Source organism: Sciurus carolinensis, chromosome 13 (assembly GCF_902686445.1).
Source record: "Sciurus carolinensis chromosome 13, mSciCar1.2, whole genome shotgun sequence".
Lineage (NCBI taxonomy): Eukaryota > Metazoa > Chordata > Mammalia > Rodentia > Sciuridae > Sciurus > Sciurus carolinensis.
In genome coordinates, this window is record NC_062225.1 from 46930825 (window position 1) to 46950087 (window position 19263).

A 19263-nucleotide genomic window follows, 5' to 3' on the forward strand; every position below is an offset into this window, starting at 1 on the left:
GAAAATAGCTTGTCCCTGAGGTGGAGGGAGGAGGAAGCAGCAAGAAGCTTATGGCAGAGTGCAAATTCTGGGAATTAGAGGAAATCATTAGGAGGCATACTGCTTCCTCAGATCAAGAAAATAGATGTTTGAAGCAATCCTATCTAGATTTCAAGGATAAAGGAAGCTTTCACTAGATCCAAGATACCACTCTTCATGTGTGTCTTGAGCAACCAGCACCATGAATCAGGAATCAAAGCTGTGTTTACGCATATGGCAATGGTAGGCATTCATTAAATGTTCATTGAACTAAGGAACAATCATCCCAATTAAACTGTCAGTATTTTACTGAATGTCACATAAGATAATCTGCATTTTCTACAGTGCCTTAAGCATGTGCTAAAAACATGAAAGGCATTCATTAGAAGCTAGATTCTGATTGTCAGTCTCTCAGCTTTAAGACTTGTAAAAAATACTCTGCCAAGATATGGAAATTAACCTTTGTCCCAGGGAAGATAAGATCATAAACTTATAAAATCATCACAGAAGAGAACAGTGCCACTCATTTTGATTGATACACTCTGCCATTTAAAGTTCGGGCTGATGCTCAGTATAGGAAGTCTTATTCCACCATCTCATTTGTGATTTCCAAGAAGTATGTGTGTGTTCCTACTTATGTCTTGGTTATGTGTATATTATACATTCCCACAATGATGTGTAAGCTTCTTAAATACAGTTTTCCTATTTCTTTAGTATTTCCCTTCTAGTGTATCTCCTAATGACTATGTTCTAATAATTTGGTAACTAAATTAATTTTAATCCATCTCAATTAAAAGAAGATTTTATAACAAACTAATTTTTAAAATCTCTGAAGATCATTCTAAAATTTTAACTACATTATAATAGGGAATGGTATAAATTAAGAAATCTCTGAATATTAAATCCCTCATTATAAGCATATTTTAAAACATGACTGTTTTATATTTAAGATAATTATCTGTATTACCACCATCCCAAGAGAGCATTGATAGTTAACAGACATCTACTCAAATTAAGGAACAACATTTTGAGTAAGACAAAAACACTGAGATTAAATAATTTATTACCATTGCTAAGATGAACACATACTTAATACTCAATTTTATGTGGTACTTTAAAAAAATAGTTTTAATACAGTATCAAAATTTACACAAGTATTTTGCAAAAGACCAGAGTCCCTTGTATTAGCTTCTGCAGGCTGTGCTGCAGGCACAAAAACTTTTAAGCATTTTTGGAGTGAAGGAATACAACAATTTAAGGATGAAAACACTTCTAGGAGAGAAGATGTAAATATAACAAGCAATTTAATAGAGGGATAAGATTTAAAAATATGACATTTTAAAAGAAAGAGGCTTAAACCGTAACCCAATTATAACAGAGATAATTCTATAGTAAATTAATTCATAAATATTTTCTGAAAATAGCTGTTTTTCATCAGTTACATTTTTTAAAAGTATAATGAAATTCCTTTACATTCCCTCATCAATGAACATTAATACACTCTGTAATGAGCCCATTTTAAAACAAAAAATATTTGCTATGAACCAAATCTCAGTAATTTAGAAGATGCCTGAAAGCTGGAAGTTGTTGCATCCCTACTTTTATACTCTTAAACTACAGTAGAAATGTAGCATTCTGTCACAGGCCTCTTGCACATTCATACAAGAAACTATCATTGCATTTAGATAAACACAAAATACCTATCATAGCATTTCTAATACACACATTCTAATATTATATATATATAGATAGATATACCAAAAATAAGAAATAAACTAAGCAAAGCTAACACACCTCTTTTTCAAACCTCAAGCAATCTGAACAAGAGCTTTTAGCCTTAATAATGAAGGACATGCGTTAGTTCCAGAAAATGCTAGATAGCTGCGGTAGGCAAAGAAAGCTTTTTTCATAAATGCAGTGCAATATTGTAAAGTTTACATAAAGTTTATTAAATATACAGTATGTCTAGAAACTAAATTGTAGAAATTGACATATCACAGCTCGAAACACATAGAAAAATTATTTTTCTTAGTTGAAATTGATATATTGAATGAATATGGAAGTTGGTCTGTCCCCAGAATGTGCTTTTATGAGCAACTCATCAGATTAAAAGGTATTTTTTGATCATTTGAAATAAATGGTACTCTCCGATAGGCACTCTACAAACTCTTGCTACTCTTCTAACTGGCTAAGACAATTTGATGTGTTCTTTTTAGCACCTCAAAAAATCAAAACAGAGATCAAATCTATTTGCATCCAAATAAATTATGCATCAGGAACCTTCCTTAAGAGAAGTATAAGAGGTAGGTGCCCAACTCTCAACTTTGGGAAGCTGGCAAACACCTCTTTGTATCTTCAATATAGCATGATGGAAAGTTCCCACCATTGTATGCAATGAGTCAACTCTATCAAAACCACTGAGGCTCTACTGGACTTTTCCAACCATGCAGGTTTCCCAATTACAATCTCAGAACTGGGGAGATAAAAATGATTTTGTTCTAATGAAAATATTGATACCAAAATGGTGATTTTTTTTCAAAGCTAACCTTGTTTGAGATCAACTGTTGTGAACACTAAAGTGAGACACAGAATATCAGTTTGATGGGGGAAGTCGTACTGAGGGTTTCAGAGGGGAGATATGTGCAATGTACAATCACCTCCGTGTTATTCCATGAGTTCAGGTTTGTGGAAATCCACTCTTCTCTTTATCTCTGTCTGGCAGTGTTGATCTCATGTTTGAGAAAGAGTGCTTCTCACATGGGTCCTTTGTACTGGTTTCCTGATAAATGTTGCCTAATTCCAGGACACGAACCTGCAGCATCTCCAAGTTTCCTCCACACAACCTTAAAAAAGAAAAGTAAAAAGTAAGCATCTTCCTTGTCTTTTCAGAGATTTGTGGGTTTTAAAGGGGAACTATGAGAGGGGCAAAGATGGATGTGGAGACGAGACAAAATATCCACGTGAATGAGTTCAAACACAAGATGTGATGATGAACTTCTGAAGCACAAGAATTGCTCTGCAGCTGGGATTGCTCTCCCTTGCTAGCAACCAGGGTCAAAATTAAAGAACACTGTGCCAGCTTACTCAAGTTACCCAAGTGATCATTAATTCTGGCTACACGCTGAGCACTTGGGGAACTCTTCAATGGTATCTCCCACCTTCAGAAATTCTCATTTCACTGGAGGTGAGGTACTGGCATCTGTATTTCTTTTAAGCTCCCCAAGTGATTCTAATGCATATCCTGAATTACAAACCCTTTAGCAAGATCATCCTGGTTCCTATGTCATGAAATGTCTAATTCACTTAGGAAAATGAAGGAGCTTTTGTTCTTGAGCTGGTCTTAGGGCTAATAGTAAATTTTGGTGGACCTCTCTACAAGCTGGAATCTTGATTGACACAAACCTTACCTACTAAACAATTCTTCAAGATTTCTAAAACAAAACATCCCAAATAGGGACAAGATGAGAATAGTTTCAGGAATCTTTGAAAGAGATAGTTATAACCTGTTAAAAACTGGGTCACTTTAACAGGATGTTAGCAAAAGGTGAAATCAAAAATAAAATAAGTATAAAAGAAAAACCATAGATTTCACTTATTCTGTCATATTAATTATACTATCCCCACCCACATGCATGCATGCACACATAACAATCATAACCTTGCTAGAGTGTTTCACTATGAGGATTATGTCAGATTATCCACAAAAATTGACAGCATTCTAACATGAACACAAAATCAGTTTCTTCATTAGTTACTCATACTGTTTATTTTGCTTTTGCTTAATAAATACAGGCAGATGTTCCAGGGAAACTCAATACCATTCATAGTAATAAGAACATAGGACTCTATCTTCATTTCTAGGCCAGTGGAACTATTAGTATCTGTTTCAACAGATAACAGTACTGTCAGAAATGTCCCGTTGTACTCAAGGGGAATTACAGCTATGGTCCTTAAATATTTGGAAAGGAATTATAGAGCAATGGGAAGCAAGCCAAAAGATACATTTAGGGGGATAAAAAGGTAAAGTTCATAGTAAGTCCATTTCCCAGAATGTTTTGAATGTCTGGCTTGGAACTTAAAGGCCTTACAAGGATCAGAGACGCAAAGCACCAGCTGGTCACTCTCAAGGGCAACTCCTCATCAGTTATCCAAATATGGAGCAAAATGGGCCTTCACCCCGACAGGATGTAGAGAAAGGAAACACAGCAGGCAGAAATCTGAACTAAACCACTGTTCCTACAGGGTCACGGGAGTGGTGACTGAATAACTGAAAAAGCAGACTAGGTGTATGTTTGAGAACATGACTGAGATTACTGGTCAAGTATTTCAACTGTCAACGGTGAGGTTACAAGAGCTAAACTGAAAAAAAAATAAAGCATTACTACAAACATTATCTCTGGAAGAGAATAACCAAGTAAATACTTACTAACACACATCATGGTGCTATGGATTATATTTCCACTGTACAGAAGACAATGATTTATCTCCAGGAGGAATATCAGAAATGATGGCAAAACTTCTTACCCCAAGTTCTCCCTGAGTCTTACACTGACTTTATGTGAAAACTATTTCTGTGATATTATAAAAGCATTTAGTTCCTCCAATAGGAGTCCAGGCCTCATAATCCTTACTAGTTTGAGAAATTATCTATGAAACTTCCCTGTAATCTGCATTTTTCTTTTTTCCAGTATTTACTGTTTTCTATGTTGATATAATGGTGACACAAATATTTTAAATCAATACTTCTTGTCTTTTAAATCATTTCCAAATATGAGTACTTAAGAATCAGATATGGTAAGGATTTTTCCCCTCAAGTTCTAGGAATCAAAGATAAAAGTGGACAGTTAGAAAAGATACCCTAGAGAACTTTTAACATAAACAAGGAAGGTAAACTTTTGATTTTTCTGAAAGGATCTTATATAGCGAAAAACAACATCAGCACTGCAAGGTGCTATTTGAAGCATTTTTGGAAATACAGGCAAACAAAAACATCAACACAAAGCTATTCAAAATCCAATGCCATGGTTGCTTTCTTCTGAGACAAAAGAAATGACTTTTCTCATGTCTGGAAACCCTTCATAAGGGAGGGAGAAGAAGGGAAGGACAAGAAAAAATCCTGGCACTGAGATATTTGTGCTTTTCATTCTTTAGGAAATGAAATCCCATGATTTACTGCACTTAGGAAAGAGTTGGTCCTCAGAGGAGATCTGGGTCTGCTCCGACTTCATTATTGAACTAATCTCATTTATGATTTGGTTCATTCAAGCATAAATTGTGAGAGTGGGGGTTCTTATCCAAATCAAATCATCTGTGGTATATGAAACTCAATCATCTGCTTACCCAGGAGCTCCACACTCTTTGGAGACCACAGGAGGATGACTTCTGTGGTTCCTTCTAGTTCTATAATTCATATTGTCTGAAATTTCTTATTACATAGTCAATAGATGAGAAGTACCAGGCACTCTTAGGTGTGTAGCTCAATGTTTTAATTTATCTAAGGAAACTATCAAGTTGAAAACCATAAACACAAAGTGAAAAGCTACAGAAGGTGAAAAATGGGTATTTTAGGAAGTTATGACATCTATAATTAGTTATATTTTAGAAACAGAAAACAGATATGCAAGAAAGAAACACACACAACTTGGAAAGGGTTGCAAAAGAAAAAGCAGCCATAACACAGGTAAGCAGGAGCTAAAAAAAACTCACCACAGCACATATAAAATGCCCATGAGACTTATGTTAACATTTACTGGATTCCAGAAACATCTCAAGGAGGTCAATAAAGGTCTGAGAATATCTAGTTCTAATGGACCTGAAGCTAAAGGGTATTTCTAAGCAAGTTTGCTATCCTAATGGAGAAAAGAAGGGGATAAAAGTACAATACAAAGTCAATTAAAATCAGTTGCTTAATATGATCAGTGCTTCACCATGATTTGTTGCATTTAACAAATGGCTTCCTCTACCATATTTCAAGTACTTCTTTAAAGTTTCACAGATTGTATTCTTAAAAATTAAAAATTTAACCAACAATTAAAATTCAACCCACAATAATAATTACAACAGATATACATTATGAAAATAACTTTTTGTATGTTCTCCTGACACATGGATCAACTTCCCCATTAGTCTGTCTCACCTTTCTATATTGAGTTCATGTCAACTAGTGAAAGGTAAAGACAATATTTTGCATGACGTGAAGCACACACATGTATGAAGAACTAAGCAAACATTACCTAATAGGGACATTATTTCTAAGAATAGCCACAAATAAATCTGAAGAGGCTATGTCTTATTTATCATGTTTTTAAACACTGATCTTTAAAGAATGTCTTAAAAATAACAAAAATCCATTTATTATTAGACAATAAATTTAATATTTAGAAAATGTTCATAGATTATTCTGGAATGCAGAATTGACTGATCATTTCTGATCTGATTTTTTTGTTGTTGTTTTTTTGCAGTGCTGGGACTTGAACCCAAGACTGTGCACATGCGAGGCAAAGCTCTATTACTGAGCTACATCACCAGTCCACTGATCTGAATATTTTGTAACATGATTATTGTTAATAAACCTGCAATAAAACATACTGAAGATAAAAACAAAGGCAAGTGTTTTATAGAAATGTAAAGACATTTGGTCAGCACTTTTAAAGGTAGGTATTCATAAAGCAATAACTAAGCTATGATGAAGCTTTCAACACAGAATACACAATAAAGCACATTAAACTTACATTGCACATTTCTCTGACTATAGCTTTTTCTGTCTCACTAAGGTCATGTTCATACTCTTTACCCTGTTGACGATCTATAGTTTCCTGAACATCCAAGACCTGGATTTGTTGAAAAAGAAAAGCAAATTTCACATGGGAAATTGTTAGTTATGATAAAACCATCAAAGAGCTCCATTTTGTAAAATCTTTAACTTTCTCCGTGTCTGCATATCAGAGTAGATTAGTATATGGCAAAACCTTTTAAAAATAGGTAATTGATCCAAAACCTATTGAAATAAATTCAACATGATTTTCAAATGACCATTAAAAGTAAGCCATTGTATCATTAATAGTTAACTGAATTCATTAATGTCTAAAATAATTAGATGCATTTAATTCAGTCATTAAGATAACCTAATAGTGTGTACTATTTGGAGACAGTCAATGCCTCTTGGTCCATTGTAATTGTGAGTAACGTAATTAATTATAAGTCAAACAGTCCAAATGATATGTAGACATGGCCTACAGAAAAGACAACTAAAAGAGAACATACATATAAGAATTAGTGACCTCACAGTTCTTGCCTGTACATGTGCCTAGTACCTAAGAAAGAAGGTGGAAATGGCTCTTTGATGGTAGCAAAGAGAAACACTGGCTTATTATAATGAAAATATATGAGCAACACTGAAAATATTTTTCATTGAAGTGAAACATCTGGGATGAAAGCTTTTAAACAATTTTACAGGCCTGTCTCCACTCCTCTAAATTTGTTGAAAATAATGTTCCTTTCAATAATGTTTTTAATGTGGACACTTTCTATAATATAAAAGGAGACAAAACTTTGAGTGCTGCTGGTCATTCTTTTCCCTATCAATCAGCTTTTAAACCAAAGCAGTATTGTAGCATTAAAAAAAAGAAAAAAAAAAAAAAAAGCTAATGCTTTTTCCAAAGGTTCTATTGTCCTATTGTCTTCACAGTTCATACTGATGACCACATCTAAAAGTGCCTCCCAAGAATTTGCAACAATGAACAGTAGAGAACAATGAACAGTAGATGAACTTCATATTGAGTTCATCAATACTGAGACTAATTATAGTATTCAATTCTGTAAATATCAAATTTATAAACTGCCATCTTGTTAATCCAAAAACCCTAGCCATTATTATATAGATACCACGTCTTTAAAGTTCTGACACCTGTTTCTTTTAAATTTACATTCTTTATATACTTAAGGGAAATCATTGACTTTGCTCAGTGAATATTCATGGAAAACTTAAAGAGCCCTTGAACAAGCAGCTCATTTGCCTACAAATTTAATTTGTAATACACCTCATAGAAATATACTTCAAATCAGTTAATTTCTACTAAGCACAGTGAAGGTCCAATTAATAGCAATCATGGAATTTTAAAGCCAAAGAAATATGGTCTTATTACAAATGGGCTAATTTCTCATACTGATTTACACACTCCCCCATAAACCATGATCATAGAGTTTATTAAAGCTCAGAGTTTTCTTTGAAATCTATCAGAAAGTGAGAAACTGAGTCTTTGTTCTAATTATTCCTTTGGAACAGCTTCATGATATAAATCAGCTTTAGATAGGTGACTCTTAAAAACATGTCAAGTTTTTAATATTGAGATCTTCTTAAGATGCATTTTCAAAAGACAATGTCTGCACATATTTCTGTTTTGCAGTGCAGTTAACTCATAGAACCAAACATCTCATATTCAAGGGCCTGTAGTTATCCAATAAAGATGCTTCAGTTGCTCAGTATCACCCAACTACCAACTAAGGACACTTAAGTGCTCTGATTAATACATAATATATCCTTCTCTTGAGATAAAATTTGACATGAAAATTAGAGAATAAATTCAGAGAAAATTGAGAAGCTCTTCCTTGCCCTCCCTTTCCTTCGAGGCCACATTAACAGCTGCATTGAGAAATTAAGGAAATTTCAATGAGACCCACTATGCCGATCAGATTCAAAGAGTACTTGCCATTTAACAAGGCAACAGACTGAGACAGTTTGATCCGGAGGGTGAGGTGCTGATCATCTGTATAGGCACTACAATGCTATAAAACTGAAGTGAATCTCTGGCCCATTTTCCATTTCTAAAATGCTTTTCAGATGGCTAGTGCCTGATTCCTGTTAAAGTTCATCCAAATACAGAGAGCAAAATGTTCAGACAGTAAGCCAAAACCCTTCATGCTGGCTGTACAGTCCCTTGAATTCTCTCAGTTGTTCACTTTGTGAATTATTCCAGCCAAGACAGAAAATGCCAAATGTATTGCCAATGGCTACCAGCCTGATTCTCATACCTTCCCTCAACAACAATTAGTGTGTGTTCAGGAAAAACAAGCTCATGTAAGCTAAAGCAAAATACACAGAGCGCTAAATCCTCTGCTCAAGCTAAATCACCACAAGAACTGAACATTCTGAAGCTCTCGTCTACTTTAGTCAGGTTGTGAAAGTGTAGCACACTCCAAAAGAGGACATCTGTAGTCTAAGGATTAATCGTTCCAAAACAAACAATATTAAGAAAAATTGTAAAACATATGTAACAAAACAGAACGGAAGAACTCAACCTACTTTGAATCTTAGAAAGGTTTGATTCCTACCTGTTAGGAATTACAGATATATTTGATGGACCGTGTTTCATACTATGGAACTGATCAAATTTCAAGGATTTACTTCAATTTTTAATATTTTTATTATCTGTATCAATTTCTTCTGTTGTCAATATATTACTTATTAGTTTTACTTATTGAAAAACTCATTATTGGTTAAAAAATAAATGATAAATTTTACCCAAAATTTTGTAAAGTCATCACAGAATCTAAAGAGCCAAAAATTAGATTTACATATAAGACCATACAACTGCTTTCTAATGCTCTATAATGCAGCATTAATTAGAATTTGAAGATCTAATTTCTACTCAGCAGGTAAGTAGGTTGCTGTTTATTTCTGTACTGTAAGTTGCACAATGTATTCGATGCATAAAGAGAAATATAGTAGCCTTCCTCATTTTGACCATTAACTGCCTACCTCTGAAGACATCCATGCTACAAACATTGCACACATACCTATAACAATATTTCACAAATATGGATATACATGCACATCAGACTTAAACTTCAATGCATATAGGTATGAATCACATTACTCAAAACAAAATGATAAAACTAGAGATTCAACCACAAGTACTCAAACCCATTGTTAATTTAAAAAATTAAAATCATACTTCAAAAATGAAGATTAAAAAGTTATAGCATAAGGAGTCAAAAAAATAAAGTATCTATGGTTAAAGCAAGACCGTGAGGATTACCAGAATACAGCAAACAAGCCACGACACAACTGAGGTTCTGGATAAATGGTTGCACACAGTTGGTTACCTTAAGAGAATGTACCACAGGTTCAGGCTGCTGAGAAGGTGTGGTATGTCCACTGAAGCTAGCTGGAGAGTTGGGTGAACTGTTACTCCCATCAGCCCCTGATGACAACCTAAAAGAACCCTTAGTAGAAAATCAACAACTTTGTTATTAAAACAAAAGTCGTTTATAACTACATAGATGTCATTCAATATTCAATTTCACTGCCAAATGAGAATTATCCACTTTTTTCCTAGCCTATCCTAAGATACTATTGACCTGCTAATTGGAATTTACTTGCTGTTTGACCAACAAGAAAACTAAGAGACATCCAACACATCCAGATGTCATCTCTGATTTACCAAAGAGAGCAATGCCCCTCAAGGAATGACCATTAACAAAATTTCAAGTATAATATTTGAAACTTAAAGATTTTCAAGAGTAGGGGGATTCAAGAGTTACTTCATGGTTGAGTTCAATGTGTTCATTCAGTAGGTCCAATGCCACATTCCATGTCTCAGAAGATGCAGACACATCACATCCTTGCATTGAAGATACTCTCTTATAAACCCTTCTTTGAGGGAAGACCTACAGTAGAGCATTTTTGAAAGACACTCAACCAAATTCAGCATTTCCTTTAAGGAATTATTCTCTGATTTTCTAGTCTTTAAAAATGAAAATCAAAATAGATACAAATTAAATAATTTTAGTTTACTGATTTTTATTCTTCAACTCAAATGGTGAGAAATCAGAACTGGGCGTGATTAATTAGACCCATGCGAGCCATAGTCATGGGTACATGAAGTGGGAATCCCCCGGAGAGGTCTGCCCTTTCACTAAAGATTGCTTGCAGAAAGACTGATGAGTTAGTGAAGGAACAGAGAGCAGCAGTTATCTACTCTCAAAAAAAAGAAAGAAGCAGGAATAGAAATTTGAGAATTTTCCAAATGTGTTTTTATGCAGATCATTACAGTCTTTAGAGGACATGAGAAATTTTAATTTCTGACTATCAACAAATCTACAGATTTTGCCATGTCTAACAGATTAATCACTGTTCCATTTGATCTTATCAACTTAATCCCCTGAATAGGAGCCAGTGAAGGTTCACCATATGAATTTATGAAGGGAGAGACATATTTAGGATATTAAATTGCAACATCTCTGGGTAAGCTTTTATGGGGTACATTTTAGGGATGGGAGGGGAAACCTGCAGAGAGCAACCAGTAGAGGTACAGGCTGTATGCATCCAATGCCATTCACAGAGAAATGAGCAATCCCCAATGATTTTTTACAATAATTACTGTTTATGCAATTTGGAATATTTTCTCCCCTTGTTGCTGTCATGTCTTCCTATGTCCCAGGAGGATCCCCTTGCCCCCTTGCAAGCCTGCTAAGGCCATGTTTGTTTCCCTGCTCACACTTGCACAATCTAGTCAGGTCTTCATCCACCTCCACTAGCCAAAGATAGAGGAAGCTGTGGAATATGACATTTAGGTGACTTCTTCAGGTTCTGTCTTCTATTGCTACTAAGTTTAATTGGAAATGGGTGATAAAGAAGGTCTTTCAATTATCAATGGCCAAACCCCTATGGAAAATGAAATTATAAAATTGGTTTTACTGTATTTGTAACTCAGATCAAATAAAATATAATAATCCCTGATACACATAATAGAAGGGAAATTATTTGAAGTTTAAAGATGGTTAAACTCCACCAACAAATTTTATGACAACTTCTTTTTCTTTCAAGAGTGAATAATTTCAGCACTATGGAGTACAAAGGAAGTTCTTCTTCCCTGAATAACCTGGGTCCTCTGCTGTTGTGTTTGCTTCCCCTAGTGGTACTACCCTTAGGAACTCTTTGGAAAAGATTTCTGGAAATTATACAGAGTTCGCTTCTCTCTCCTAGCGCCAATTTTCCTCTGGTAGGTAATCTGATTTTCTTCTGATGGGTAGCCTAATGTCGAACTCTGAGCTATCCTCTTGCCATTTCTTCCTTTCAAACATTTTCTGCCCAGTCTTTCTTTTTCAAAGATTCTCTTCCCAGATTTGCAGAAAGTTAGGCATGTAAATCCTAGCAAGATCTTGTTTGGGTGTGGGCCTCTATCTTTCAAAATCAATGTTAATAGCTTCCTAATACCAAATTATCAGGGCCAGTTAGCTTTGTTTCAACTTAAGGGGAGTACTGTTCTGGTCATATCTATTCAGAGACAAATGAACACTTTTATTAAAGTGACTTCCTTAAAAAAATGCTACAGTAGAATCTTTTGGGGATGGGGGGTTATTTAGGAGGGAAAATCATCTTTTAAAAATTTAGGTTTTTACCTCAAATTAGCTTTGAGAGGCAAAAACTAGTAATCAACCACAAAGATCAATGTTCATATTTTGTATTATTTTTGTGATACCAGAAAGGTAATAAAATACCTGGTAAAGTTTACTGCCAACAGGTGCTAAATACTTTTCTAGGTTATAACAGAATCAAGCACCTCATTCTGCCTTCATTTAGTACTATAAAATAAAAAGTTAGCTTTCTCTGTGCTTAACACAGTAAGACCAATCCTTGGAGAATTACTGAGGTTCAATCAGTATGTACTTTCAGCTAACATTTTTTCACCAAATTATTTTATCTAAGTATGATACTGAATGAAATGCCAGTACACCAAATGATGTTAAATATTCTCTTGGAGTATATTTCAATGAAATTATTTAAATTATACTCGCCTGGTTCTGGAGACAGGGGATTTAAAAAGTGGAAAATCTTAATAAAATTGGAAATGTAATTCCCAGTTTGAGTTGCTTGTTTTCAAGATTCACATGAGTACACACAGTGCACCCCTCTCTGCCAGTCAATTGCAAAGGGCAAGGAATAATTTCCAGAGTAGACGAGACACAGTTGATGACATTCACTTATTTCCACAGCCCCACATCTTTTACACTTCTCTTCACCAAAGGTCCAGGGTAACTTCATTCTCTCTTATTTGGGGTTGCTCAACTTTCAGTCCCAGGTTCAGAAAGAACACTGTCAACAACTATTTAGGAAGTGAAAAACTATTCCCATCCTCCCTCCTGGTTTTAGACATATAGCAACTTTTTCCCACGTGTATGGACTTATTCTCAACCCCCGAGTATAACTTTTCCTCAAACAGCAGAAGCCATCTGGTTATACACAAGCAAATGTAGCCAGCTGACTCGTCTTCACTCACCGGGAGAGTGGGCAGGCATCGTCCTATTCCTCGGCACCCTTGCCACCACTGCAAGACCCGCCGGGCTCTGGGCCCCCAGCCTTTCTCCATATTTGAGCTGTTTCTAGTTGGAGGTTGCCTTCTATTCTGGGTGGCCTTATATTTGGAACAATATGGGACAATCACTCAAAAAAATACTGTTTCCCAAGTCTCATAACAGCAGATAGAACACGATGCTTAATGAAATGAACCACAATGACCACAATGGCAAGCTGTAACATGCACCTGCAGCTAGGGAAAAAATATACACATATCAGCATCTGAAGTCCTGTGTATTAGAGCTAAGACCAATTTACGTGTTTGGCAAAAGTATAACTACATTCTCAAGCTTTCAAAAAGAGTAGATGGTAAAGGTAAAATGTCAGAAAAATCTTAAAGCCATTTAAATGACATGATTTCATGGGTTTTACCTGTGAGAAGCAGAATTGCCATATGCCTTCCAGGTATCTAAACTGCATAACTTCAGAACTTAATAGAAGTTACTTTTTTCTATTAAGAAGTTATAATCAGAAGCTGTATGCCCTTTTGTTCAGACACTTAATTTGGGAATATTTAATTTCAATAACATGCAGAAGACCTGACACTAATCAAAGTTTCAACAAAATTGCTACATACTGAAGAGTATGTAATCAACTAAGAAGTCTCACTGTATTTTAAAGTAACTCTTTTACACAGGGAATCGACCAAATTATTAAAAATTCTATTCATCACTTAATCCCCAAATTTCTTTGTGTTCTGGAACTAGAGATCACTTAACTGAAAAAAGAAACAATGTTTTCCCTAAATTTTAGGTTTTTTCCTGTGATCAAATGGTACAATCCTATTAAAATGATCAGAAGCAAAATGAACTTATTTGAACATGATTTGCTCTCACTGCCAACTTTCACCAACTTTTGACAAAGGACACTGTCCCAAACATCAGGGAAAAAATGTTATGGAAAACTCACAGACTGTTCAAAAAATTCCAGTAGCTAAATGTTGAGGTTAATTTGGGGAAACTAAAAGAAAAAAAAAATTCAATGATTCATTTTCCTGGAAGTTAGTATGTGCTTCTAAATGGTGCTGGTCTAATTTTCACTTGTTTTTAACTTTCGGAGGCTGAACAACAACAAAAAATATGCATCATAATCTTAAGTGAAGTAAAAAAAAAAAAAAAGGAAATGATGTCTAGCACTTGGTACTCTCAAAACTTTTCTGAACCTATGAATTCAGCCCAGTTCCTACCAAATAAGTCATACATATTCTATTCTTCATATATAACCAGGAAAATTATATATTTGCACTTGGGCCATAATGATAATTTCAACCTTGATATGAATATTGCTTTTTTGGTAGTATTTCATATGTGTGTAATCTATTTCCATCATCGAAAGAATTATATCTAAGAGTTTGCAATGTGGTTATTAGACTGAACTACTACATCATTCTGTTTCTGTGATTATCCTTAATAAGTACTGCAAATTTTGTAGGTACTTCTACAAATAAGGAGATCTATCATCTGGATTTGGTTCTTTCTGTGGCTTGTGTCTCTTTGATCTTGTGTTTTGGATTCAACAACTGAGGAAAACATTTAGGAATTTCATTTTCATTCTTTCTTAATGTTTAGCAAGTCAAAATCCTAATTCCTCTCCACTGTGACAAAACTTATTGCCAAACCCATGAAATCTAAGGTGGCATCTATAACCATTCAGAAGCCTATCGAATAGAGAAGTCATTCAGATACTCCAGAAAATGCACAATATTTGCCCATTTACAGAATGATACTATATAAAATAATAGCTACAAGGTAAGTCTTATAAAAGCTTTTTATAAATATTAAATATTTATAACTAATCTCATAAAAGGGGGGAATACAAATGGGCCAGATTTTTGTGGAAAAATGAATTATTTGATGATATAACTATTTTAAAGGAAAAGGTACTCTTATAGAGAATCAGGATTATTGATTTCCTATTCATATAAGCAACTTTTTAAAAAATCTAGGTACAAAGAAAAATGTATTTTGGGCCAACCATCCATCTTTGACTTTCAAATAAACTATATCTGAATGACATTTCTAGACTAATGAAGGTTTAACTTTTTGCCAGGATTGCAATTGTTAATCACAGTATTTCCTGAAGACGGTTTTGTAAACCTCAGCAGGTCATTTGTTGGAGTTATTTCTGTAAACTTTGAGGCACAAAAGTAGGGAACCTAATTCTGGCCATCAGTGGGGAAAACAATTCCTAACCATCTTAAGAAAGTGACTTCCTATTTTCTGAGGTTGTTTTGCTTAGTCTTGTTTTCTGTGGTTTTCCAAAATTTTAAATTTATAAAAAAGAATGCCTGAATGACCCCACCAATTCCATAAATCTGTACATTGATCAGCTACTTTATATACAGATATATAGTGTAACCAACAAATTATTTTAGATAGGAGATGATAATACCCTAAATGCTGAGAGTAAACTAATGCTTCGTGTGGGAGGTAAATCATAGATTACTTACTATGTTGTAAGGAACCATTATAGAAATGATTTCTTTGCTGTAAACAAGCACCCTTGTTCAAGAAACACAAGTATACTTTAATATCACAGAAAATATGAGTACTATGACTTTTACCAAGTATCTGGAAGACCTTCCATGAAAGTTGAAATTTTGTACATCTATTATTACCCTTAAAATAATTTACTTATCCTTCAGAATCAAAGAATAAAGCCATTCAAATTTTAAAAGATCATCTAAACAAATAGAATATATATTAATTTTTCCTCTTGCTGAGTAAAATTATTATAATTTGTAATATGACTTTAAAGAAAAGTGGTAAAATGAAACAGTTGTGATTAAGTTGTCATTGTGCTATTTTGTTATTATTTTTTGTCAGTTATTTTTAGTAAGATTATTTTAATTAGCACTCTGAAAGCTTCCATTCTTAGTCATACAGGATACATTAAAAGATTTAACAAATATTGTCTTTTTTTCACTATTCCACATGTAGTAAAATAAAAGCAAAATTAGGAGTCTTAAGTATTTATTTAAAGACTATTTTCAATGCAAAAGGATGTATGCACTTTGAGCAGAGTAGCAAAATAGATCTTCCTCATAGCAAAATTACATTCTTGATAATAAGATAATTGCATCACTATTTTAAATTCTAATGAGAGCCATATTAGTTTCCTTCCAAATAAGAAAATGATACTAATCTCTATCATGATGCAATAGTTCTCTTTAGAAGGGTGGGTATAGATGGATTTCATCCTGTCTAGTTTATTTCCACTCAACTTTATCTGCTTATAAGCAAGAATAACTGGTAATATAACAGGCTTCAGAAAAGAAAAAATAAATACAAGAAATGCAGAGATTTGAACTGTCTACCTCTCAGATCCATTGTTTCATTAGCTAACCAAAGTAACTACCCAAATTAAAGGGTCACACAATTTTATGAAGAAAGGAACAGCTGTGTAGAACTTGTCCTTTTTTCATAAAATACAATTATATTCCAACAATCCTCTTGCAAATTTAAATTATTTTTTAAATTTAAAAAATATTTTAATTTTACATGTATTCCTTTATATAATTCCTATATATAATTATGCAACATGACTGAATAAGAAAAATGTAAACTTGTAGATAAGCAAATGGGTGAAAGACAATTAAAAATCAAATTTCTTTCAAAAGTTTCTATATAAGTGTACGATAATCTATGTTCTATTCCTCTAAAATTCCAAAAACCTAAGGACAATATTACAAGATTTATGGATAAATAAGTACTTCTGAAATTTGTGTTGGAGGAGGAGAAGTGAAAATTAGGTCCTGAAAGAAAGGAAAAGGGATCCAGGTTCCATCCTTTTATCACCAGGCACCTCAGCAAACTGCAGAAATATACACTGATAGGAAAAAACATGCTCCCAAGAACTAGTCATTGCAAGCCTAAGTAATAAAGGATTGGGAAACAAAAAAAGTGATCATTTTTTAAGGTAATAGGAATAGGAAAGAGTCAGTTTGACTTGATAACTTTTTCCTTGCTGACTTTGAAAGAAAGAGGAGAAGGGGAAATGAATTCTCACATGGACAAATATATGGTTTTTGCATGAGTCAGAGCGTATGGACTCAGGATGTCCAGGGGTCAGATTTTAAATGGTTCTCCACACTCCTCTGTACTGAGAAATGACTCAACATGACATCTTCAACCACTATCTGTAACATTATCATTAGAATCATCATAGTTTGAAGGGATAAACAGTTCTCATCTTTTTAAGGTTGTACAAATCTCTCTAAGACACAGTAGTTTCTCTTTTCCTTCTTGCTCTCAAAGGGTTATAGCTTACATATAAATGAAGGAAACAACTTTCAAAAAATAGACTACTTTTGAATACAGTCATCATCTTTTCCCAAATTTGTGGGAATCCATAAAGTGCTATTATTCCTCACAGAAATGATGAAATACACTTTAAAGGGTCCATTATTATGTTATATAAAGCACAAAAATCACAAAAGATGTCCACTTGGAACTTGATTTGTCGCTCTGCAATGGAGAAAATTACCTGAAAATTAAAAACTTATAAAATGTTTACAATGTTTTATTCTAGTCAAGGAAAAATAACATTTTTAAAAAACTGAAAATGCTTCCCAAGTTTCGTTTTCTACTCTAGAGTAATGAACAATGAATGCACTTGGCTGCTTATTGACTATCTACATATATACATATATGTGTGTAAACATATATGTTTATATACATAAACATTTCCAGTTGATTAAAATCACAATACTGTAGTGTCCTATAAAATACAGGCTTTTTGCTTGATATGAATCAAAAGTAATGCACCTAAAGCAGATTTTAGAGCCCAGCCTTCTTACTTATTAAAGGAAGCCAACTATGAAAGCCTGAAGATTGATTAGCTAAAGTGGTTTCCTGGTACTTAAAGATGTTTAATTTGTTATAAGTCCTGAAGCTTGGTCACACAGTATCTCATGCCTCATCAGAACATATACCTAGTTTAGGATGGGGGGACAAATTCAGTTTTTCCTTACTATAGGGCCAGAACAGATGCTTTGCCTAATTGCATCAGGAAAATATTTCACTGAAGTTGGCCAGCCTTCATTCTGACACACTATAACACCGCACTAACAAATCAATAAATAGCTCAGATTAGATAAGAGACTTTAAAAGTCACCTTGGCAAACACTTAAAGATACCTATGCAGAGATATACAGATGCTGAGATCCTCAACTTTGTTCTCATGATAATATTTAGTTGTTTGTATTCAAAGAAAAGCACATTTTTCATTTAACTAAAAAACTATTCAATACTGACTTAAAATATTTAAAGGTTTTCAGAATTTGTAGATATTCATTTGTTCACTTCATATCTAGTAAGCACCTATCAGAAGCAATATCATATTTCAATAAAATTTTTGTTGAAAGATAGAGTTCCAATTACAGCCTTTTGGGTCATGTAGCCTGGATTTAAATTCTAGATCTAACACTTATGAGCTATATGACTCTGGACAAACTATATGACCTCTCTGTGCCTCAGTTCCTTGTCTCTAAAATGTGGGGAATAATGGTGCATTGATATGTCACTGTATGATCTTAGTAACTCTCATGAAAACAGTGCCTGGCTCCTGTAAGTGCTCTATAAGCATTTGCTGTCATTATCATGAATGTTTTGGCTTTGGTTGTCAACACGTTTTATAATGTGTCACTTTACTTTCACATATTTATTATATATAGCAGTAGTTCTCAACCAGGGGCAATTTGCTCCCCCAGAGGTTCATTTGGTAAAAAGAAACATGTACCAACATTTTTAGTCTTCAAAACTGGGCAGTTTCTACTAGCATTTAGTGGGCAGACACCAAGGATGCTACTAAACACCATGCAGTGCATAGTACGGGCCTCTTGCAACAAAGAATTATCCAGCTCCAAATGTCAATATTGCTGAAGTTGA

The 19263-nt window shown here is 34.1% G+C and overlaps 1 protein-coding gene across 3 annotated transcripts in view; it reads right to left on the reverse strand.

The window, feature by feature from the left end:
* Nucleotides 1-1063: 1063 nt before the first annotated feature.
* The window catches only part of Ccdc85a (coiled-coil domain containing 85A), a 194902-nt gene continuing 176702 nt past the window's right edge, over nt 1064-19263 (reverse strand). Inside the window, exons 4-7 of one of the 3 annotated variants that reach the window (XM_047522985.1) lie at nt 13299-13433; nt 10123-10242; nt 6750-6848; nt 1064-2861 (exon numbers count right to left, since the gene is read on the reverse strand). In XM_047522985.1, the coding sequence (XP_047378941.1) occupies nt 2772-2861; nt 6750-6848; nt 10123-10242; nt 13299-13433 (444 nt within the window). In that variant the 3' untranslated portion in view covers nt 1064-2771. The remainder of the gene's footprint in view (nt 2862-6749; nt 6849-10122; nt 10243-13298; nt 13434-19263) is intronic. The other 2 variants (XM_047522986.1, XM_047522988.1) reach the window with 2 other exon arrangements.